Raw genomic sequence first — 26138 nt, 5'->3', positions numbered from 1 at the left:
TATATATTTATTTACTTTTGGACAAAATATTAGCAGGCAAATGTTCAGAGCAGGGGAGCATTTCATCAACAGGAGGAATAAAACGAAAGAATATTTTGATGATGTTGTGACAGTAAGAAAATGAATACCTCTCACACATCTGGACAGTAAATCTGAAGCTGAAGTGAGCAGGTAGTTATCTTAGTACGAGGTTAATTCTAATTATAGTGGGAAAAACAAGCTGGAAATAATTGTTAGTTCCACACAGGACCAGTATCGTCCTCTCCAAATCATGCTGGTACAGTCAGCAGTAAATAATAAATGGACTGGTACTTATAAAGTGCTTTTCTACTCTCACTGAGCACTTTTTAACTACAATTCAGCCATTCTTACAAACACAAACATTACTGTGATGAATGCAATGAGGAAAACTTGGGTTCAGTGTACTGGGGTTGAACCGCCTCTTATCCTCACTAAAGCTATATTGTATTTGCAGCCAGCAGAGGCTCTAGGACGTTACTGGTCCTGCAGAGGAAGAATGAGCAGCAGTCTGTTTTTCTTTGTTTTGCGATGGCTTGTTTTTACGGTGGATAATGTGTGATAATGTGGTGCGATAATGCGGATTCACTTCGTTTCCTTCTGTTTTCGCTCTTTATGCTAAGCCAAGCATCTGCCGGTTCGAGGTGTATATGCTTACTACGCACGCACACCTGTCAGAAATAAAGTAAATAAGCATATTCGCCAACTATACCTCCAAGCGGCAACAGGAAGCTAAATGAGGCTTATGAATAACCAAACTAAATGCACAAAGGTGCAAGCACGTTACAGCCATCACAGTGTGCGGTCAACATTTACTTAACAGATGACAAGAAATCCACAGAATATTTTTTTAACCACTTTAAAAAGACGTCACCTCCAGTTTGCAGAATCTGTGGTACAGGGTTTTCACTATTTTTTGACTAAAGGCAAAACAATGATGAGGAGGGGGAGAAAAGCCAAAATAATAGCAAACGTGTCAGATAAATACTTGGTTTCATTCGGCATAAATGCAAAACAGTTAAGCGCAGATTAGAAATGACATATTTATATTTCAAAGTTAAGAAAAAGTGAAACTTCATCACAGACTTACACATCAATCTGTTGCTGTGTTGCCTGCAATCCTGCACAGAGTGTGGCACATCAAACCCGATGGCAGCGCTGCTTCCCGTCACAGCAACATCCAAAGATAAAAACAACTTTCAAACACACTCTGGATCCCTCAGGCTCGACTGCCCCGATGCCCAACTTTGGCTGATTACTGAGGCGCCGTGAATGAGTGACAGCTCACTGACTGCTTCCTGTCTATGCCGTTCGCTTTGACGACTCAGACTCGAGGAAAAGGTGTCCCACAAGCCTTCGCCGACCCCCCCCACAAAAGCTAAACTTCACACCTCTGACCTCAGAGGGTAAACAGGAAACGCTGCAGAGAATCCCCGAGAGCGTGACGAGTGGGTTCTTTCACGGGACAAAAACTCACTTCTTTGCTGGACGCTGATGATGTGAACTCCTTTTGTTCAGGAGACAGAAGGAGACTCTGCAGAGAACAACAAGTGCATACTTAAGTCTGTGTCAACACAAGCAGTCACAAGCCTGCGTTTCCGCCCTATCAGCTGTGGCTGCGCAGCAGCACGGGGCGTTGCCTGCGGTTTCCTCAGAATAATGTGACGAGGAGGGGAATTCCTGTAAGGCCCAGGGAGAGGGGGGGAGGAGGAAGGGAGGGCCCGGCCAAACAGAGCAACAGTGCAGGCCGGCTGACGTCACTAAAACCGGCTTTGGCACCCTCCAGGGGATCCTTCTCTCGGCCTCCCTCCCTCTCTCTGTTTGTCTCGGAGGAATTTAAAGCGTCCTGCCAACTGCTGGTTGCCTAACAGCTCACTCACCAGCTAAAGAAGACTGAGGTGTTTACCAGAGGACTTTGCTTTTATCCCCCCCTTTTTTTGTTTTTTAAACATCACTGTTGATCTCAAGCCTTCGTCTTTCAGTTCCTTTTTGACAATGAGGCTGCATGTTAGTCTGAGGTGTTTTTTTTTTCCTTTTCACATTAAAAAGCATATCATTCACACCGACATCAACACACTGAGGGAAACTTTTGAAGTGTTTAATCCTAAATTTCATGTGAAGCAGTATTACATGAGTCTTAAATTTAGCTTTTTTTCTATCTGAGGACACCATGGTTTTGATTTTTTGTGCAGAGACTGCTTCTGCTTTTACGCACACGTTATTCAGGAAATACTTAGTGTGTATGCATTTGATGATATTTAACAAAGATCCTAATACATTATTCTCTTCAGACATAAAAAAAAAAAAGCTGTCTAATGTGTGTTTTTAACATTACATATGCCAATATTTTTGTGTTTTGGATACAGGACTTTATATTGTTTCAAGGTTTCCAGGATAAGCCAAAGTAAACAATCGAATTAAAAGGAAATGAATCAACAATGTGTGCATTTTTAAGCAACTTCTGGTTTCAGCTTCTCAAATGTTATGACAGATACACCAATTTTGTAAATACGAAACTAAATCTAAACTAATCAGCTCAAATAGTCGACTGGCCTCTGAAATTCATGCTGGTATGTTCACGTATGAACACAGAGAAACTTTCCTTCTTCTGCCATCATGAGTTATTGAAGTCAAGTGATGGTTTTTGAAGGGATATGGGTTAGACTTTTTTTTTTCCTAATGTGATTTTGAAATGATTGATGGTCAGTTTCCCTCTTTGGAGAGCAAAGTCAAATGCGATTTTCTTTCATTTGCCTGAAGTGTCCCAGCTATAAATACAGCCTCCTCTACTTTGTCTTAAACAACAGCAAACCGCTGCCGCTCTCAGAGGCACCCAGCGGCAATTTTGTTTTTCTTTTCAACTCCAAAATTTAAAAAAAAGAGACATTCAAGGCTGAGTGTGGGCGAAAAACAAAAAACAAGATTCTGGAAATGGCCGTGAAAACTGCAGAATCTTGTGAGGATTTTTTAAGTCAACAACAAATTGTGCTGCTCAGTTGAAGCTCCCCGAAGGCGGAGCAAAGCTGACTTGACTGACACTGAGGGGGTGAGATAAAGCTGCAAGGTCGCAGTGAGAAACAGCCTGCAGGTCGCTGTGGGAGGGCTCACTCCGAGCTTTTAAAGTGACCAGAGTCAATAGTTAAAGGAGGGGATTCACCCCGCTCACAGCAGGCAGACTTCCAACAAGTGCTCGGCCTCCTGCGTTACATAAACGCGATGAGCCGGGCAGTTAAATGACAAAAGTGTCTCCCTAAGTGACGCCAGCCTGCACATTTAACCTCACTGTACTGTGGTCTGGTTGGGAAAAAAGAGGAAGCTCCCTCTGCTTTATTTTTGTATTAGTCATTATGGGGAATTCTCAGGGTTTTACAGTTTGGCCGCAAAAGAGGTTCAGAAAATCAGATAAATATTTATCCAGGCCAGGGACAACATGCAGCGTGACCAAGCACTTTTTGCAGTGTCATTGCCGGGGTAAAGAAGATAAATAGTTCACAGGCAAAAACTCCAGGATCAACACGGCACACTGTAATTAGGCCGGCCAAAGCTGCAGCATAAAAAGTTGGTGTTGGCATGTTAAAAGCAAAAATAAGCAGTGACTCACTTTTGACGGCCAAGCGCCCGAACTCCTCTGTCTTTAAAACTGACCTAAAGAGGGATCACTGTGTGTTTTTGTGTGTGAGTGGAGCAGTGGAGGACACTGCGCCTCATCTCTGTGGGAACATCTGAGTTAATGACAGCTGAGCTGGTGATAATGCAGCACAGCCTGAATGAAGTAATCCAGCTACTAACCTCTAATACTGTCCCTGTGTGTGTGTGTGCTGGCTGTCCATTAGCTTTAAGATATCTACAAACACTCGCACAATCAGGGTTACCACAGCCATTCAGCTCAATACAGCCACGAATTCAACTGCCAAAAAGTCTCCTATCCATGCTGCATACAAGCAGTCGCCCACGCTGACCCTTCATACTCCAAATACCAAACTGAAACCAATCAAAAACCACGTGAGCAGGGCAGTCACAGAGCTGGGAGGCTTTTCTTCTCTCTGGCTTTTTCTCTGTTTGGGGAGTTCACGTTGAAAATTTCTTCGCTTGGCTTCATCTTCGAATTTTAAATGCGTACCGTCGCGATCAGAAATCTTTTCAGCCGAGCACAAAAACCACGTTCACACACTCTCATCGGAAACGAGCAGATTTTTTGGCAAAAGGGTCAAAATCCGCTGTATATACTTATATTTTATGCTACTTTCATTTCACCACACCACACTATGCAGCCAAATATTGTGTTTTGCTCTCAAAGAAAAACATAGATAACATTAAGATTAAACTACCAATACCAGTGAACTTATCTTGGTTGAGGTGTCAGATTAGTGGTTTTTATTTCCACTAAACGGATATTTGTCTTTTCTTTTTCATGATTCATATTTTCAGATATTTCAGAGTAAACGATAAAATGTAAAATCCAAAACAGCGACCTCCATTACACCTACTGCTCAGTTCATCCACTGTCTGAAACAAGTCTACTTTCTCACGATTGGCTGCCCCTCGTAAACAAGGGGGTTTGAACTGCAGGTGGGTGTGGCCTCTGTGCTCACAGTCAGTCCTGTGTGCCTGAGATGACCGTATTAGTGTATAGTGTATGAAGCTGTGTTACAATGTGTTCTGAAAAATGCCAAAAACGTCAAGGAATAAATTTAAAACTAGAGACCTAAGTGGTTACAGGAAGTTACAGAAATGAGCAACACAGACACGTGCTAACAAACCTCGTAAAAGATTTGAAAACATTCCTGAAACTGACTGATCAAGGACTGTGGAGGACGTTCATATAGCCAAAATAATGAGGCTTTTGGCCCCGCCCACTTGCTATTCAAACCTTCTGTTTTACAAATAGTTATTTTTCATACAGTAGATAAAGTAAGGGACTGCATGAGGAAAAACTGAACTGCACATCATGCAAAGCTGCTCTAGTAGCATCTAAGAATATAAATGCAGAGGGTGGAAATGCCCATAATAGATCCTCTTGGCTTTGCAACGAGTAATTTGACTGCTTTGAAACTTTAAGTATATTTGCTGAAAATACTACAAAAACATGATTCGACTGATTGAGTACATCTTCCACCCCTCTGCTGAGGCTGATCTTTGAGGAAATGTAGAAAAACTTCTGAACACACATTTATAACTCAGAGGCTTTGACGCAATCGCGGTCCCAATCAGAGGAATCTAACGCGATTCAGGCCAATAAGTTTCATCCAGCTGGCAGCTGTTGCTCTCGTATCTCTGAATCTAATCACAGTGCCATCTTCGCTACAGGAGGAGAGACTATTACAGCCGCCAAGCCTTCTAGGAAAAGAGACAAGTCTTAATTAGATCTGGAGCTTATGGGGCTGAGTACAGTGAGAGGCAGAGAGAGCAACAAAAGCCAGCGAGCGCGTGCAGGAAACCGGGATCTGACAGTATGCAAGGTCATTGATCATGTTACAGAACAGCAGCAGGATCCTGCTCAGGCTCGGCTTCTGAATCCAGGCTTCTTCTCACCTATTCGCCTCTTTTTGTCTCCCCCCCCTCCTTCCTGCTGCGCATACTGAAAAACAAGCCTCGTCTCTCAACCATCACACCCTCCTCCACCCGCTGCCTCCCACTGCTGCCCTCAGGGGAGGAGCTGAGATGTTAATGAGGGCTGTTGTGATGTGGAAACACGGGGCATGTTAATGGCATGAAAATCCATTATGATTTAATTTAAACAAATCTCCTCTTGACTGTAGGATGAAGGCCGCTGTTGTTTCAGTTTGAACCCAGTGTGCGGCTGAAAGGTTTAATCAATTAGTCGATCTGTGATTGTTTAGGCTGAGTGGAAATGCCAGACATTTACTTTGCTTGTCGTTTTCTCTTTTACATTATTGGCGTTTGGAGATTTACAGACATCGTGTAGAGCTGTGGGAACTTTCACTTTGTTATTATTATTATTTTGACATTTTATGAAGTGATAACAACTGTCAGGTTAAATATTAGTTGTAGCCCAACTAATTTTTTATATTTGCTGCTGTGTACACAAATTATTTGGTGGATTATGTTGCTTAATCCTCCCGAAACCAACAAATCTTCAAGTCTAAAATGCTGCATATATCATATGTAAATATCTGCATATTTACAATAAATCAATTCTTCTGAGGTCCTTTCAGGACTTTTTTCTAATATTTTGATAGTTTTAAATTTGAAAGAAATGCAAGAAAGCCATGTGGAGTAAACATTTATACATAAATATGTTCATCCAGACTTTTGATTATTGTTTAGAAGACATAAACATGGTGGTTTGAGATATTTTCATTATTCAAAATAAATCCAATGCAAGAAAATAATTTTGAAAAACCAGAGGCTGAAGAAGCTGAGCTTTCCCATAACCCATTTCAAACGCCTTACTCTCAGCTTATGGCACACGTTTCATAATCGTACATGAAACCAACATGTCACAGCAAGTTTCTGTGATCTTTGACTGACTCGCGACTTCTAGAGAAAGCAGCACAAAACCATTTAACAAGAAGCCACTTGATAAAGACTACGAAGGCTTTCTCGAGCCAAAGCTTTTTGAAAACATATTCAGTGACGACACCACAGCTGCAGTCTTTTTACATACCGAGAAGTGTGCTTGTTCCTTACAGAGTGCCATCGGCTCGCTCGGAGAGACCGGTGGCCGGCGCTGTAGACTCCCACAGGGCTTTCCTGCAGCTGCTCTGCGGCTCTCTCTGGTTTCTCTATCTGCAGATGCCGCCAGACAACCATCTGCTTTTATAGCTCATTTAGCACATACACGTTCTTGCATATACGGGGTTGGTGCTGAATGTAAACACAGAGGGACATGTCTCAACAGAGGCCACAACAAACAGCCCTGTGTATGTCAACCAGCGAAACAAATCAAATCAAAACTATTTAACCATTTAAAAATTTAAAAAAAACAAACGAACAAACACTCGCCGGACACTTTATCGAGTCGGCTCAAACCAGTTTTCTTGAACATGACAATGAGTTCACTGTACTTTCAGAACTGTCGTATTTCCTCACGGCACCGATTCAGCAAGGTGCTGGAAACAATGCTCAGAGATTTGAGGCCATATTGACACAATAGCATCGCACAGATGCGGCAGATTGGATGGCTGCACATGATGTCGATCTCCCATTGCACCACACTCCAAAGGTGCTGTACTGGATTAAGATCTGGTGACTGTGGAGGACATTTGAGTACAGTGAGCTCATTGTCATGTTCAAGAAACCAGTTTGAGCTTCATGACAAGGGGTGTGACATGGTCAACAACAATACTCCGACAGAGGGCCCAAGGTGTGCCAAGAATATTGTACATATACAATATATTGTATATGTACAATACAATACATATCTCCTGCATACATAATGCTTGGTTTCAACTTCAGCAGGTTGTCTCAACCACATCTACGTGCATAAATGCATTGGGTCGCGTCCATGCGATTAGATGTTTGCTTTAACAAGCATTTGAGCAAGTGTACCTCACAATGTGGCTGGTGATTTTTTCACAGAAACTAAATGAAGGTCTGAAAGGCCCAAAAACGTCTGTGTGAGATGATATCATCTTGGTATCATCAAATCTTCAATCAGTCGGTAGTTTTTGCTCAACATGTTGATATATATGTTTTAAAAACAAACAAACAAGCAAAAACAGGGCTCCATAAGATATTTTCAATGATTTGTCAAACAAGTCTGAAAGATTTTCAGAGATAAAAATGCCACATTAAGGCACATTAAACTAGGACAATGTCTGTTAATCAGCTAACTGAATGATCGCCAGCATTATTTTAGGTAAGCTGTGGTTGTCTGACTGACACCACTGCTGCTGCTTCTCCCTCTCTGATGTTGATATCGCTGCCCACCTCCACCTCCGCCCCTTTCACTGTTTTCTGAGCATTTCCTCTGCCATTGGCAGTAGGCAGGAGGTAATGTTACATAATCCAAGCGAAAGAGACATGGCGTTCCCTCACTGTCTTTTTTATCTTCCTCCTCCTCGTCTCATTCTCAGTCCTCAATTTTACCACCTTGTCCTCCCATCCTCCTCCCTGTTTGTATCACTACCACCACCGGCATCATCTTCTCCGCTTCTTGCCCACTCCTCTGTCTTTTATTGCCATCGACTTCAAATATAATAATTCTTTCACAATCAATCCAAGTAAATTGAATTATATTTGTGAGAAAGCTGCAGAAAAACTCCTGAACCTACAATTCCAACCTATAACACATCCACTTTGCTCCGATGTAAGGCAAGTAAGAAAAAGCAGCAAATTCTCACATTTAGGAACCATCAGCAATTACCAGAACAGCTCGAAATCACAGTTCAGTCGTCGAATTGATTAATGAACCAATCCAGTCAGCTATACCTCAATTTGGGTTTGCAATAGAAGTTTAATTCATAAAGTAAAGAAGCTTCTGGAGAGTTTCTTTATTGAAATTGAGTCCAAATACGATTGGCAGCAAGCGAGTTTCTCACTAAAGAAGTCTTCCAAAAAAAAAAAAAGTCCAGATAGTGCCGTAAAAACCGAGTTAGGATGCAGTTTGCCTCAGCCTAAACCAACTCTGTTTGGTGTAGGCGATGGTGCTGCTCAAGAAGGTTAATTTCACCAGACTGTTAGCTGCCATACAGCTGACAATCACACACACACACACACACACACACACACACACACCTCCAACAGCTAATCTTCAGAACAGTTCAGAGTTATTGTGACCAATATCAGTAAACCTCTTATTTCCAGCATTAATGGACATTTAACAGCCTTTTATCAGTGGTCATCACTCCCATACTCACATAGACATCCCCAGTAAGTAGACTCCAGCAGCTAGTAGCCTGAATCCAGTAAATTTCAGCCAACAGACTTCGCACACTGACCTTTTGGCCTCTTACTAGAAGAGCGCTGCCCCTACTCTGTCTTTCACATTTGCCCAAATGCCACAGCTCTGCAGCATCTGTTCACTAGAAAAGCTCCTCCTTGGTGGTTATTGGGTTTAGGTTTATGTGGCTGAACTCAAATTGTGTGTTTGTGAAAGTAACTTGTTGCAAATGTGTAAACTTAGCTCCTGTTCTCTCGTGTTGTTTAAATCCCCACAGAAAAAGGCAGTGGGAGCTCAGCAGGAATTATCTGCCATACATTTCTAAGCTTTTTTCTCCCGTTTTGTGTCCAACCAGGGAGCACAAGTTTATGTTTGATCCTGCAGCTCCTGTAGTGGCACTACTCTTTCTTTATTTCTAGAAAGAGTAGTGCTTTTTTTCACGTTTTGGGCTTGGAGTCCCCGATGTGTATCCACTTCCTTTTTGTTCATTTTTCATTTCTTTATTTGTATTTTTTGCTTTTCACTTTATACATGAATAGGAAGTCATTTGACTCAAGCGAAAGAATGATCAGTAGTTTTGATTTGAGGTTTGAGCGTGTACTCAAATTAAAGGTCATAACATCTCGGTCATAAGACCTACCTGGTATTTCCAGGTTGTCTACATGACCTAGGTTACTTTCTGTTTATTTATGATATTGTGGTATAATAGTAGCTAAATAAGAATGATTTCTTTGCATATATGTGGTATACAACCAATAATTAGGTTTTATTGACAACATTGATGATAATATTCAATTAATTTCAAAAGGTGAGCCAACTATCAGCATTGTTTTTCTCCAAGCATCCATTGAGTGTGAAGCAAAAAGATCAAATCAAATGCACAAGAAAAGTTTATGCCAGTTTATATCCACTGCTGTAAAACAGTCTTTGCCATCAAACCACCGAAGAAAAAGATCACGCAACAAGATCGTAGCTTCAAAACACCACAGGTGAAACAAACCTAATGTACTAAGTGGACCTTTAAGACACAGCGTCAAGTAAATCATCATTTATTTTGATTATTTCCATATTGGCGGACACACATAGCGAGCGAGTGTGGTAAACAGGAAACCATCCGGCACTGGAGTATTGACCCGTGTGCTTCAGGGAGAGCTAACGAGATGATGCACGTAATAAAATTACTGCAGAAAAAGGCAAAAGGGGGGAAACCTTGCAAATAAACAGATCTCCAGGTAACTCTTAAAGACTCTGGTAGCATAACAGGTATTTCTATTCTTGCATGAAGCCGCTCAGCGGGGGAGGGAGAGGAGCTCTGTGATGATTTCATACTGTGTGGAAGAAGAAGAAGCCAAAAGTGTCTAAGTTCAGCTTCACTCTATCTCTGGACGAGCTGTTGCGTAACGCCTCCAAGCTCATCTCCGACTGCAGCTCACAAGCTTACGCTCTCCTCTAGCTCATGTTGTGCGTCAGCTGCTGCTGTCCGGCCACCGAGGCCGAACTCGTTGCCCCAGACGAGCGCTGGAGTGTCTGAGCTGGGTTGCTGGTGGGGATTTTAGTGAGTTAAACCCCTTAACTGAAGTCGTCGTGACTTAGATCATCTTTCAGTCAATGCTGATAAAGTTTTGAAACTCTCAGACACTCAGTTTCTTTTAATTTAACCATCGAAGGAAAAAAGGACAGAGAGAGAGAGAGCTGAAATTATTTGCCGCTTCAGAGCATTTGAAAATTTGAGCTCCTCAAATGTGATGACTTTCTGATTTAATTCAGCATTTTTATGCATCATTTCCATGCAGCACTTGTTGCACTTGTGAAGGCAACAGCTAATCTTGAGCTCTGGGGAGGTTATGGAGAATATCTTCTGCTATTTTCTGGCATTGTGTCAAGAAAATAATGAGCAGATTATGAGCTACTGGCAGAATTTTTGAAAACACAAGAAAACAGGTGAATCTTAATAAATGTTAAACTCGTTTTCCCAACACATCAGGATGAAACAATGCTAGAACAAAAGGGAGACAAACTAAGGAATAATTACAAACTTCTACAAAAACCTGTGGTTAGATGAGCAAATGAGTAGGAAGGTACAGACAGAAACAAGCAGACAATGAAGCAGCCCACACTGAAACAAAAGCCTGCAGCGAGGAATAAAATACAAACTGATCAGCACAAAGACGAGCTCTCGCAGCGGCTGCACAATACCTGATAGGAGGGAAGAAGAGTACCAAAGAAAGTCGAGACTTTCTCAGAGAGCAGCTGGCTGCTCCCGCTTGGTTTTCCCTCCTGGAGTCAGACACGCTTACGGGGAAACACCTGACATTTCCGACCCAGACGGCAGACACTTTCCCAACCAAAACCCGCTGACATTCCTCTGTGCTCTCTCCGTCTCCCAGAGAGAAGAAGAGAAAAGAAAAGCACAAGACTGAATCGACACTGCAGAGCGGAAAGCCGAGCGTCTGGCTGCCGTCTGTCCTCACACACTAACGCACAGCTGTGTCTCTGTGCTTTCACTTCTCACTTCTGCCTGGTTTCTCTACTGTCAGTGTAGCAACCACGCTTCTTTCTCCTCCCTGCCTGGCTTCGTGTTCCTCCCCCCTATCCTCTCCTCCCTCTTCGCTCTCCTTCCTTTCTTTTTTTTTCTTCTAATCCCTACTCTAAATCTGGGAAAGCCCTCACTGCCTGAGAACTGACTTCCCCGAGCTGTGTATCAGTGCTCTCTTCCTGCAAGAAAAAACCCCCCAAAACAAACAAAAAAAACAAAGCAGGATGGGAGCTCTATAAACACCACAGGTCCCTAATTCCCCTAGGCTCACATATACACACACAGTCCACATCAGATTATCCGCTAACCTACATTGGGCATTCAACCTCCCACACCCCCGTAGAGGCTATAAATACCAGTCTATCTGCTCTGTGCATTGATCTGATCTGTGCAGACGACTGTAGGGACTAATGAAGACGCTGAAACACAAATGTCTGCGGGATGTGTGATGAACATTTTCAGTCTGAACCGTACGCAGCTCTGCCACCATGTAAACATTGCGAGATGTCTTTTCAGGAGGATAGAATTTTGTGAAATGCATCGATCAGTTACAACATCAAAATTGCAGACACGTGAATAACACTGAGCTTTCATTACAATGCCTGGCATCTCTGTGGTTGTTACGTTGAAACACGCATGCCCATCTAAACATCGTTTCAGACAGAGCACACCCTCCGTGGACTTGGCAACGGTCCCCAAAGGAAGAAAAATGTGCAAACTGCTCTAAAAAAAAAAAAAGCTTGAAGAATACTCTAAAGAGCCCGAGTCATTAAACTGGCCACCAAAATCAATACGTCCCAACATGATTGGGAGCGAGCCACTGAGTCTCCAGACCTGACCGATCCGATGCCAATGGCCAGAAACCACAGAACACATCCACTTTTCACACATTTTAAAGGCATCTAAAAATGCAAAGTAGTCAGTTTCAAATACTAAAAACATATATGCAATACTCCTATAGACGGACTTTAACCTCTGCCATTCAAATGTGTTTTCTGAGTGTTACTTTTTTGGTCATCCATCCATCCTACCTCCTCCAGGGTCGCTGGAGGGACTGGAGCCTCCAGCTCTCACAGGGCGAGAGGCGGGGTACCCGCCTAAACTGGAGCCACCAGTTTATTGCAGGGATAACACAGAGAGGACCATTCACATGGAGACTCCACAAAGTTTCGTGTTCTACAATTACAAGGATATAAATCTTTTTATAAACTTTAAAAGAGACTAGCTAGCAGTTAACCCCACTTGTCATGTCTCTACATACAAAGACTGCTCGAGATTTCCACTCTCTATCATTAGAACAGATTAGATAAGGGGCAGGTGCTTTGTAGTTCATGTGGCAGTTGATATGTTAGCTTAGCGTACCAAACCACCTTAGATGGGGCTAACAGTAGAAACAAGCCATATAATATTGTTGGTATTTGACTAAGTAGCCTCCTGGAGGCTGGGTAGACCCAGAACACGCTGGACAAATTAAGTCTCATGTCTCGTTTCAGTCAAGTTTAACAAAAACCCCACATAGGATATCTAGATGAGCAGTAGAAAATGCAGTGATTGAAGTCAATGGTACTGCAACTTCCACAAAAAGTTAGATTAGAAGCAGCTATGAACTAAATTGAGGGTTAATGTTTTGGAAGGATTTTTTTAACTAATCATTTCAGCACCACAGAAGCTTTCTTTCATCACTCACCCTCGGGAATAAGCTTCTCTCCTCTGAACACCTGTACTCGCTGCCTGAGACTCATAGTTAGTCATTCTGTGCACATGGAAAATAAAGCCTTGGTACAGTAATAAACAATACCTGCATTTCATTTCACGAGGCACACCTGAACTAAAGCCTGAGTCACACATCGAGGCCCTCCAGCACCGCACACAACTTCTCATCCCTCTCACAGAGTTTCACATGGCACCAGCTAAAAAGGGGTTTGGGGGTGGGAGCAGATTTGCTTAAATCATCCTGAAAGCAAGGTCTAAAAATACAACCAATCCAGCTTTTCCTCCAGCTCTTCCTCAGTGAGCGCCCTAACGAGGAGGAGGGAAGTCGGGGATCATCGTGGTTTAGAATTCCCAAGAGACTCTTGAACCCGAGAGGCATCGGGAGCTCCGAAATCTCCCCTCCACTGCCAACATCTCTCCCCATGGCAACAGCAGCTAAAGGAAGAGATGGCCCGTGTTACGCAAGAGGAAGAAGCTTTTCCAGTAGGCAGAACCCCTTCCTCCTCCTCCTCACCCTCCTACACATATTTTCACAGCCTCCTTATTAACCGTTTTTACATTTATCCCCATTGCTCTCCTAACCAGACATCTTTCTCCCTCGCACTTTCACACGCTGAACTCTGGCACGCTGCCATCCACGCCGTTCCCTTCCCTATTATCAACCGCTGCTTTGCCCCCTTTTCTTTCTCCCTTTCACTCCCCTGTGGGTGGCATTCATCTTCGTCCAAAGCTGCAGAAACGCCGCTGCTGGTGCTCCACGCCTGAGCGGCTTTCGATTTAAAAGAAATAAGCTGGTGCTACAGTCAAATGACCTGATAGCTCGTACGACACAATTGCTCAGAGGCTCAGCGTGACCGCTTGACCCAAGTTTCTGCAGGGTTCACCACGATAAGCTAAAGACCTTTTTTAAAACCCACACACAATTAACTTTAATACATGTTTGTGTGTCACACTGACTAGAATATAACAATGGCATGGAAAACAAGCAGAGACAAGACTGATCTGTTATTGCATAACACTTTTTCAGTGCCTCGCTATGTACACCAATAATCCCTGAAACCAAAACTACACCAGAAGCAGAAAATAGAAGATGGTGTGAAGTTTTTGCTAAAATTGACACCCAGAGTTAGAAAGTAGTTGGCAGTAGTTACAGCCAGCAATTAGTTTAAGACTTTAACATTGTTATAATAATGTATTAATTGGAGATCATTTATCTTAGAAGGTAGATCACACCCCAGTACTCCCCTACCAATTCTGACTACATATCTGACTATGCCTTCTCACACTACAGGGTGCTTGTTCTCATTTACCAACTAGGCAGCACCCCCCCATACATGTTCTGTTTTAAGATGTACTCACCCCTGAGCCCTTACAAGCCATTAGCCCATTACCTTAAGCCCAGCACACTTCGCCTTCAGACTCTCTGTCATCACCGAGTCCGGCCGTGTCGGTACCAGAATCACCAAGTTCTCTCATTGTCCAGAATTTCTCCTGATCTTTTCTCCAGCCATTCTTCCATATCTGAGCAGCTAGTTCCACTTCATACAAAGGGATCCCAGTACACACAGTTAAGCTCATGGGCCACTGGTCACTACAAGCCTATCAGTTGCATAACCACAACAATCTTCAAGATATTCTAAATGCTCAGTCACTGCTGCTTCTGGAGGATGTCTTCTTTGGTGATCTTCGCTGAGGACTTCTCCAAACCGCAACCACAGAAGCGTGGTTGTTCACAGCTTCATGGCACACTTTTCACTGCTTAAAACTTTGCCGTTATGGTTCATCGTTCCACTTGATTATTGTCACAAATTCAAAAGTGTACTTATGTGATGCGGGGGTGGAGGAAGTAGTAAATTCCATTGGACAGTTACACACAGACTCATAGAAATAGAGTTATATTAAATAACTATTTTCCTAGCAGATCCTTTTTTTGCAGAACGGTTTCTCTAAAGTTATTGTTCCCACATAGACAGATATTTTACCAGTAAACCACCATTTAAAAAGTAAGGAAATAAAATATGATGTTAAAATCTAAACTTTTTATATTTCATCTTTGTGGTGTACGTCTGCATCGTGGTTTGTGCATGCATGATATTAAAAGCATATGAGTAACATCAGAAATGAACTAGGCCTAAAATGATTTTCTGCAGTAAAATAATAATGATGATTTTAACAAGATATGTCTGCAAACTAAATTTCTCTATTAAAAATGGAGTGCATTACACACAACTGCCCAAAGGTGTGCAAACTCTCTACTCTCTTCCTCAAATGTTGCTGTCTACGTGCAAAAAGAAAGGTCCACAAAACAATTTTCAAACAATAGGAAGAGCATGTGTTATCAGCACTGATGATTTCAAGGCATTGAATGCTGTAATATCTTTGGACCCTGTGACATTGTCCGGTAAAGGGTTACCAGGGCTCCACCCATGAGCCAAGCCCAGGAGAGCGGCTCATCAGGTAGCTCAGCAGGTCCGGTCAGGTTGTAATTTCCTGTAAGTTCCTGGCTTTCTGACACAACTACCTGGTAACCATAATGGAGCATTAAACAACTAAAATGTTGAGTATTCAGCCGAATATTTCACTCAGGAGTTGGCACACAACAAAAACAAAGCAAAAGGTTGGTGAGGAACAGAGTCCAAATATATTTTAGAACTGCTCGATACCGGCTGCATGTGTATATAAACAGCAGTTTACTGACAATCTTTGTATCAAGCTAAAAAAATCAAAGCCACAATCCCCGTAGCTCTGAATCTGGGCTACTTTTAAAAAGCCAGCTAGTTCATCTGTGTTGTTAAGAGCAATTCTATGTATGAATCTAAAAGAAAGGAGAACAAACTACAGGATAATGGTGAAAACAAAAACGGTTTTACAAGCTGTTTGAAGTTGGGGCCTTTCAAAGTTGCTCAGTGTGTGTAAATACCTACAGATAAGTTCTCACACCTTTTCTCTTGTACCGATCATGCATGGTAAGCTCCGCCCCCTCTCTGACAGCACGTATGCGTACACAGTAACGGTCAAATATCTGCACGCATGTCGTTAAAATATCGACCCGACCTTGCTGACCCTTGTGACTGTTTAGGGGGTTTCAATCTTTCACCATCGACCCGCTGCAGTCCACTGGGTCCGGACACCCAAGGACAGACCTCCTTCACTTATCCTGCTCCCCTGATACTGACAGACCCTTTAGGGCACACAGCACTCACTTCCTCCCACGCCTCCTCCGCCTCCTGGCTCCGTCGATGTTGAACAAACACAAACCACACAGATGAAACAACATATTTCCTGCTGATGGCAAGTGGCCTGCACAAGCAGCACGGAAACAATCAAAACAAAGAGCAGAGTTTATGAATGAACAAGCAGCGCTCCGTGATACGAGGCAGGGCTCCTGTTTTTTTTTTTTTTTTTAAGAGGCCCTACGGAGGGAACTTGTTTGCTGACATGCGAAGGGTCCAGCAATTCGTATAAAACGCCCACAGTCTGGAGTTGTACAGCTTTCAGCTCCATTATTCAGCATCCTGCTTTCTGCTGACTGTCTGCTGAGGCCTGTGCGCGTTTCTAAAGTAAGAGCAAACAGTCACAAGGATTCATGAATAACTTTTAGACCTGCAGTGTGGCTCAGTGGTGAACCGGAGCAGGGTTAGGGATCATTTATAGCAAGCATTCAAAACTGCCAAGAAGCCAAAAACTTCAAGTTTCTCTGACTACAAACCTTTTGATTAAATTCAACATTTTCTGTTGCTTTTTATTCATTCAGAGTTTTTCTATGCCTGCTAGTGTCGAGCAATGGCGACTATTTTGATAAACTAGTGCCGAGGTTGTTCTGGGAGAGCATAAAACAGGTAAACATGTCAAAGGTGGGCAATCATTAAGTCACTGTTTTGAAAAGGGTCACACTCACTGAATGTGTGTGTGTGTGTGTGTGTGTGTGTGTGTGTGTGTGTGTGTGTGTGTGTGTGTGTGTGTGTGTATTCCTGCTGAAAGCATGCAAAGTGTGCTCATTATGGAGTGCAGCTTTCTTGAAAATGGCTCGAAACAGTGAGTGAGTGAGTGATGTCACTTGTCACAGGAAACCAAAGGCAAAACTAAATGAAATGCAACATGTCCAGCTAGCTTTCTGAAGATCAGTTTGAGTTTGTTTGCAGTGAACGCAGCACGCCCTGCGCTTTGACATTGCCCCACACTGACTGCCTGCATGATACTGCACTGATATCACTGTGTTGGTGTTCCTCCTGCATCATCAAAACAGTGCTAGCCCAAGATCAACATAGCAACGGACCAATGACATCACTGCAGTAGATCTTCTGGTAGAAGTTAGCTAATGCGAACCACCACGAGTAACCTAAATTTGGCTAACAGGAAACCTAACTTCATAATATATTTATTATATCATGTAAATTAATAAAGAAAACTCCTGAAATTTGTTACAGAAGAAAGGTTCAGTAGCTATTTTGACCCTTATGAACAACACCAACATGCAAATATCTGATGAAGGGTGGCAGCAGATGTGGAATTCCATTGCTAATAATTAACTGAATTACATAACATTTGTTTAATTTTGTATGGAGACCACAGGAGGAAAACACTTTTGGAAAACAATTTTCCATCCAAGCTGACACATCTGGTGAAACAGTTCTTAAACAGTTGCTTAACTTGTAGGTAGCTTATCTGACATTTGACCTCCATAACAGATCTACAGGTCTATTAATGCTCTTCAGGTACAAGTAAAAGATATAAAGTCAACACAGACATCCTGGTGGAAGTGTTGAAACCTGTTCTGCTCTTTCCTCTACAACTACCTTGAACAGGACACTGAACATATACCACATCCTCAGTGAAAGGTCCCATTACAGTTGTCTCATTGCATGCAAACAATGACGTCACTATTCACTGAGGGGAATGGGTACTCAGTGCAGTATTTGCCTGAACAATAGGTGTCACTACTTAAAATCCTACACATCGGCGCTGGAATAAGAGCAGAAGTCAAAACTGGAAGAAGAGAAATGTCTCCAGAAAGTTGCATCTTTTCAGGCATCTGTGTAATCTGGAAATCTTTGAGCTTCTGCAGTGATATTGTTGGAATGTTTAAATCCAACACGATCGTGCACTACTATTGAGAGATGCACGACCCGCTGAAATGGTGATTTAAGTATGTGTCACGCCATGTTTAGCATGTGGAGCGGTTCGGGGGGGCAACAGTGAAGGGTGTATTTGGCCATTTAAAGTGATGAGATTTTGTAAAAGTTAAGACATTTTAGTCAGCCTTTTCTACCCTGCTTCAAAGACCAGGGTGAGCATTAACTTGTTTTAGGCTTAGAGTTAAACTTTTGTCCAAGTTAAGGTTCAGGACATAAGACTTGTCAATGAATGTCCTCAGAAAGATATCCAGTGTATGCTTCCACCTCTGACTATTGGACAAAGTGTTCCATTATGTGGTACGGTACGGTGCACGGTGTGCACGGTACACAGTTCAACAAGTTGGAGAAGAAAAAAAGAAAAAAAAAGCTGCAACTCGCCTTTGTAGGGAATTCTGATGTCAGAAATCAGGCAAGTGATTGACACACAGTATTTCTAGAATTTGTTTTGAGTTTCCGGACACTCGGAATCCGTTTCATGCTCTTATTTTGTCTGCGTAGTCTTCACTTTGAGACACTGATGCTTTCTGGCTTATTGAAACGTTGGAGCGGAACCGATCCAGATCATTACGCACCGTCATCTCCACCGTAATGGCATCAAGAGCGCTGAAAGTCAAAGCTGACATTTGTGCTGTAGATTATTTCAAGATGCAGCAATAAAAATCTGAGTGTGGAATAAAGTTTTATCGCAACCGTGCAAGAAAATGTATTTAGCAGAGGCAGGGACATATAGACCAGAGGGCGTTGGGGGGGATCCCGTGCATCCCCAGCAGCAAATCTCACCCTGCAGCTGAACGTTAACCTGCAAGGAAAGCAGGCTGCTTGCACTGATAACATCAGCCATGTGCAGCAAACTAACGTGACATCATTGGGCAAAAAGTCACACAATCAAAAATGAGCTCTTAAATAGACATATGTCCATACAACAGGTAACAAATCAAGCAGTTAACCAACAGAAAAGAATTTTTCATAAAGTCATACAAAACTGGTCAGCACATCATATTCAAGTGCTTCTTGAATATGTTGATTTTCTCATTTTTAAGTTTCTAATTTTGTAAAATTATCATGTTTGCTTTTGTTTCTTTGTTTTGTGACCATTTACTCAAAATGTATTGGTTTTAAGTAAAAGCAGACCCAGTTTCAGTTCCATTAAGCTGCTATTGTCTCTGCAGTGCTGCATCAACAAACAAACAAACAGTGGAAAAATCCTTCACTGCACGTCACAAAGAGCTTGCTGCAATTTTCTCTAATCATTTCGAATTGCTTGTTGTGATGCAGCCTTCTTATGGGCGTCTTCACTCTCCACAGATCAAAAGTGTTCAGGCTTGGATGACAGAAAGCAGGCCGAGTGAGGCGAGGGGGTGGATAATCTGTAATAGAGCAGAGACGTGCCGCGTGGAGGCTTTTCAGAAAGCGTACGGACATGTCAGGTGACAAGTTTTAACGTGCTGTGTAAAGCGAGTGGGGGGGGGGTCACTTCAGAGTTTGTCGCCTGCAAGAAAAGCAACGGCTTGTGCTCCCACGAGGCCTGTTTGTTAGTCATTCCCCTGCCCGATGCATGTGACTCCTGAGAAGCAGAAGCCCACAGCTGCGCTCTGATTGGCTGATGTGCCGCAGCGATGCTGATGATGGCAGACGACCCACGCAGCAGAGAAACAGCAAGTGTCAGTGTTGATAAATACAGCCCACGGCCTGACCTTAAGGAAACCGCACACTCAACCTCTGCCTTCTCACCCATCTGCCCACCTGTCGCTTCCTCCACCACAACATCTGCTTCGCACAGCAGCAGAGGGCCTGTCATTTCTAGTCAAGGACAAACTTAAATACAACGATGGAGCGCAAATTCAGCATGTGTGTAATCAGGGAGGAAAATGAATGTCCCAGATGGATGTAAAGACACTGGAATTGAATTAATTACGCGGTGAGGTATTATAGTGCTGCAGCAAACTGCTTCCATTAATACTAATAGCAGTGTTCATAAACATATAAAAGGCAAATGAGAGTCAGCAGCTCTCCAAGCAGCCTCATGAATCAATGCATGATCTGATAGCAGCCTGCCTGGAAAAATGATGACAAGGTGAGGAGCTTGTTTTTGAGCTACAAATCTGAATGGACCTGCGTGCCTGTCACCGTCAGGGCAGAAGGGGAAACGGCGCCTTTTCCCCACAGAATCAGCCATTGTTGTGCATCTAAACGAACTCTACCCGTTTCTCTGCAGAATCTCACCACTTCACTCTCAGGCAGGAAACTCTTTCCTACAAGAGCCGTTTCTTCTTTTCCCCTCCAACCTCCCTCGACGACACATGGCTGACTTTGGTTTCTGCAAAATGGCCACAGTCCTCAGAGTAACGCCCTTCAACAGGCTGGATTTATGTAACCATTACGGTTCAAACACAGGAGGGATGGGATAAATTAACTTGCAAAGGATACCTCCTTCCTGGTGAATCTCTCCTCCACCTCCTTTTTTGCTGAGCTGAGCTAAGATTGAGACACATGAGATCCTCATTATGTCTGACTAGCGAATGTCATCCCTTAGATGTTAAGTAGCGTAAAAAAAAAAAAAGCTCGGGGATGGAAGTTTCTATTTAAATGTCTAAATTTCTGAGCTAGCAAGCTATCCTGGAGCCAGTTGCAAGTGAGGTAAGCAATTGCTAGTTATTATTTTTGTTATACATTTTTTTTAATAACCAAATAAATATTCAAATTTTGCTGGTTAAGACCAGAAATACTAGTCTGCTGAACTCATATTTTCCAAGAAGTTATGGGGTCATTTCCCTCTAGCTACGACTGCAGCGTTGACGCAGGGCAGCACTCTTTTTTATAAAACCAGCAAGCTACAAACTAAGATAAATAGTGTAGTATTATTAGTATTTAGTAAATTAACGTTTACACATGCAGCAAACACTTTCGTGATGACTTTAGAGGCTCAGTCACTGGTTTCAGGTCATATTTATTGATGTGTTGGAATAGACAGGGCATTGGCTGTTCAATCACGTTTCTGGGAATGAGGATGTTTGTAGCGAGCCTTCACAAACCAGTGGGTGATATCACAGTGGTAATATGCATCTTTATTTACAGTCTATGTTAAAAAAAAAAAAGCTTACAGTTGTAATGTGAGTCAGTCTCCAAAATAATCCAACATTGTGTGCGCGTGGTGTTATATGTGCTGCAAAGTGCCACATTAAACCAGCTCTGATTATAGAAAAATGCATTTAAACGATGATATTAAACCTCAAACATTGTGTTGCATTTTTACTTTTTTTGATCATTCTCTCCAATTTCTTCCCTTCCACTCAATTTACCATAAATGTTGCATTCCCAGTGCAAACATGTCTGAATCTGACTATTTCCTGCTGTGCTAAATCTGAGTAAGGACAACTTTGGAAAATGTTTCTCCCAGAACTGTCTGAAGTTTATGTGTGAAAACAGCTATAAGGAGGTGTTATTTTCGCTTCAGACTCTAGTTTTATCCTGCTCTTGTCACACGTTACAGTCCTAATATTGTTTACTTACCCTGTTTTTTACAATTTGACGTGTTTTTTAGCAGTTTTCCCTGACCCCTTCCCCTCCCCTCCTCATTCGTAGGAGGTTCCAGCAGTCGGACACAAGAACAGCACCTGCAGAGCGAGACTCATGCTGCTCTGTTTCCCTGGCAACCCCTACATTGGGCTTTGCTTGTGCAAACCATTAAGCAATGCCAGCTCTGCATACACACACAGCTGCACACACGCACACACTGAAGAGCGCCCCCACACAGCCACCCTTTTAAGGGTTTTCCGGCTGGCAGACTTCTTTTTTTAATTTGAGCAGTTTTTCCAAAGCTTTTATTTTTATTTTTTTTATTTTTACTTCAACTCCAGCAGCCTGACCTGCGTCACATTTTCCCCACACATCATAAAAACGGACCCCCTGGGAGGCAGCAGCCCCCGTCTAACAGAGGCAGGTTTTGTTGGGGCATTTCTCTGCAGATGACATACATCCTCAGAGTCTATAGGAGCTCTCCGCCTCCTCTCTGTGTCATGAGCATATCTCCAAAATAATGTGACACGCAGCCCCGGCACCGGTCCTTTTTCGCCACCGCAGGGAGGATTTCTTCCACTATTCTGGGCCCCTGTGCTGACGTGAGCAGAGGCAAATCCCGCCAGCTCCCACCCTGTTTTTTCCCCTCATCATTCCCGCTCCGACGCCAACGCTCACCTTTCTGGGTTGCCAACATCAATGCTGCTCAACCAAGTTTCCAGGAAGTCGCTCAGCAGGCTGCAAGAGCTTACCTGTGGAGGTGGGAGGGTGCATGTAGGGGGCGGGGGGGAGGGGGGTGCACTCATGCACCAAGCAAGTCCGAGAAGGTCAGCATTCGTTAGCTCCAATTTAACTGAGCCCTTCACTAATGCTTCACTTTGAAAAGTTTAAGCCAAATAATTTGACTGATTGGACAGAAGTTCCTGATACACACCCAAAATGGAGCCCATTACACACACACACGCACACACACGCACACACACACACACACACACACACACACACACACACAGGTCAGCCGTCCTCAGGGGGCCCCTACGTAAATGCCAAAGTGGGTGGTGGCAGATCTGAGGATCTTAGCTGCAACAGGTAAAAGAAAAGACTTTGACAGGCAGCTAATAAATGACGCTTTGATCATTTTGTCTCATGGGAGAAGAATACACGTGTGCCTCCGCAGAGTAACACTCGCAGCGCAGATGAAAAAGGTGCACGACTTAACAAATGAAGAAACACACATGCGAGACCTTTTCTGCACAGGGAGGCGGGCAGTGTTAGCTACAGTATTAGTCACCAACGTTTGGTAAACAGGCAGGAGTTTGACAGACATTCAAACTGAGAGTGTGCAGACGGCGAATGGGTTTAGCTGAGGTGGGAGGAAGAAAAGCTGAAGTAGGACTGAGAAGCAGAAAAAAAAAAAAAATCAGCATACCAAAGCACAACCACGAAACTGTAACAGCACCCTTCAGAAATAGACCTGCAAGTTAAAGCTCACAATGAGGAGTTACACCACCATCCAGCTCTTCTTGTCAAATTTGCACATTTCTTTACACTTATATGATTGAAAACTGAACAATTTTGAGTTTAGACTGCATCACCTGTGGCATTTTACATGCATTTTATAGAAAAAAATATTCAGCAGGCAAATCGATATTGAAAACAGGATTGACTGGGCTTAACTAGCTGTGATTGTAAGTTTAATAATTAATCAGCTCTATTACGATTCACAGATTTCTTCCATATTATGTCTGCTGTTCTAACAAGGAGGTGTTATCAAGGAGGTGAATATCAGCTCATAACAAGACATCTACAGGGCATAAAAGTGACTTTGGGCACTGTGACATGTCAGAAAAAATTGAAAAATAATTACGTGGTAGCTGATAAATCCTGATTATTTCCTCAAATAACGGATGACTAATAGCTGATCCACAAAAGATCAAACTATGGGCACAAATTTTATTAAAACTCCATATTTCACGGTCTGAAAAACAAAGACATTTAATCTAATATGAAGTCAGGCATGAAACTGTTAGATCAAAAGTGATAATTAATCACAGCTCTCATTTATAGCATTTAATCCACACAAAATACAATGTGCAAATGTCAGTCATTTCCAGTAAAACAATGATGAAAATACTTAAATAAATGACGATAAATCCATGATTGTGGTTCTATTAAGCTCCATATTTTCTCTACAAGAGCAGCTTTTCAGGATTCACAGTGCAAAATGATCCTTATTTGTCTATTCGGGGCCTTGGAGCTTAAACAGCCCCTCTGTTTAAGCTCCTCCTCCTTTAAGGCAAAATACTTCTCATTGGTTGCCCCTCATGACCCCATTGGCTATATCCCCCTTGCTGAAATCATACAGGCTAAAGTAGAAACAACTGTCTGAAGCTGAGCTTTTGCCTCTCATGGATTATTTCTCCATTAGATGACCTCATCTGAAACTCTGGCCATGTAAAATATGAGCTTACACCATTGCAGCAGCATATTTATGACAGAAAATAAGGCAGACCATAAGAGGGCATCCTTAAATTTCCCAGCAAAGGCTTTTATGCCAAATCACATTAGCCTTTTGGGTGTTAAACATGATCAGACCAGGACAATAAAGGCGTAACAGGTTAGAAGATAGTGATTTGAGTCTATCTATTAAATAAAATATGTCTTCATTTACTGACTAACTTGTAAATTTGTTTTTCTTCTGAATTACTGTGTTGACATAAACCCCTGAAAAACATGCAAAACTAATTATAAAACAACAAATTACATAAACAAGTCCTAACAACTTAACTGACAAATTGGCTACCTCAAAAAACAGATGTTACCAGGTGTTGAGGAGGTTTGCCACAGAGTAATTACCCAGAGGGAGAAACCGCCCTCCACTTAGCCCCTGGTGATTAAAACCACCGTGCCATCTGCGAGATTCATCTCACATTAAGAGTTCATAGCAAATGAAGAAAGGGCAAAAGTCTCTGGTCTCCAATAGTCATCACTTTCCATCATCAAAAATTCATTTTGCACAGCGTCTGAACTCTGAGCCTGTGTGTCTGCCATTAAAGCTCGCTCACTGTGAGGAGAGGCTAAAATATAAGCCTTTATTCCTTTGTTAAAAACAAGGAATAGACATTAACCCACATTTCGGGATGGCAAAGGGAGCAGCTGCCTTCCTCTTCTCACCATATTCAATTTCACACAATATATGGCCATAAAAATTCCTCCCCGGCGGGTTCCTCCCCGGCCCAGCTCTGCCAGTGTCAAAGTGAAACCTTCTCCAAGGTTGCCACAGAGTTAAACAGGCATCCCTGAACTAGTCGCAGCCTGTCTGTTGTAGTTACTGTTGCTAAAACCCCGGTTTATTCCTGCCTCTGGGAGAGAAGTTCCCTTTGTGTGAAGCTCGCTGCACTCGCACACTGTAATTTGAAGGGACTGTACGGAAACACTGGTTTGGCTGCCTAACGTGACACAACACGTAAAAATCCATTTTCTCAGGCCGGGATGTTAACCCTTTCCGTGCAGCACTGCACCAGGTTCACGACCCTTACGCGGCAGGAGGTTGTGCCCTTTACCACACGGTGATGTTTATCTGGCAGCATCTACTTTTAACTTCTGCCCACCTTGTATTTTTACAAAAAAAACTATAACCCTGACACTAATAAACCTAAACTGAAATGAGCAAACCCGCTCTATTAAGTAACTGAAAATAAGGCGAAGTGAAAAGAAAACCTCTAATATCCCTGGTATTTCCCTCAAATGTGCAATCAGAGTGTTTCCCACCACCACCACCACAATACCACTTAGTATGAACACTATGAAACTTAAGGTGTCACTGAGACACACAGCTGGAAGAGGCCACTGTGCCATTTAAAGACATAAGAGAGACACGAACCCTGAATGAAAACGTGAGAGTTTCATAACAGCAAAGCTGGCGCTTGACTCACCCCCTGCCACCCCAGCCAGCCAAGAGTCTAAATAGGACACTTTTAATTTTTGTTTTGCTCTGATGCTGACGACCATTTCAGACATGTGATGCCAGGCATATCTACCATAGACAGTATAACAGATGGACATAGCTTCCATGTCTAAAAAGTGAAGCCAATGCGGAAGTGCTTAAAATCTACACTCTTAATGGGAGGGGAAGGAGGGGATACCAGTGGTTGCACAACGACTTCTGGCACTAGGAAGTCTAAGGAAAAACAACCCTCACACTTAACCTCTGTAAACACTTCTCTGATGAGTTTTAGGGTTCAAGCCCTCATTTCAAGTCCTACCAAATAAAATATCATCTTCATTTTTTACATTTTTGGTCATTATGTGTCAGAAAAGAGAATGATCTATGCTATGATAAGCTCATTGTGAGCACATTTGTAGTAGAAGTAAG

The 26138-nt window shown here is 42.6% G+C and overlaps 1 protein-coding gene across 5 annotated transcripts in view; it reads right to left on the bottom strand.

Moving 5' to 3' along the window:
• hivep1 (HIVEP zinc finger 1) overlaps nucleotides 1-26138 on the bottom strand; it is a 65709-nt gene that overhangs the window by 23910 nt on the left and 15661 nt on the right. Inside the window, exon 1 of one of the 5 annotated variants that reach the window (XM_014340193.2) lies at nucleotides 1109-6640. The exons of the other annotated variants lie outside the window; for them this stretch is intronic. Coding sequence (XP_014195679.1) covers nucleotides 1109-1112 — 4 coding nt within the window. The 5' untranslated portion in view covers nucleotides 1113-6640. Of the gene's footprint in view, nucleotides 1-1108; nucleotides 6641-26138 lie in introns of those variants that run through there. 5 annotated transcript variants of the gene reach the window in all.

Source organism: Haplochromis burtoni, unplaced genomic scaffold, assembly GCF_018398535.1.
Source record: "Haplochromis burtoni strain Fernald_Lab_line unplaced genomic scaffold, NCSU_Asbu1 Contig_149, whole genome shotgun sequence".
NCBI lineage: Eukaryota > Metazoa > Chordata > Actinopteri > Cichliformes > Cichlidae > Haplochromis > Haplochromis burtoni.
The sequence above is the reverse complement of the archived record's forward strand: the minus strand, read 5'-3'. Positions and strand labels throughout refer to the sequence as shown.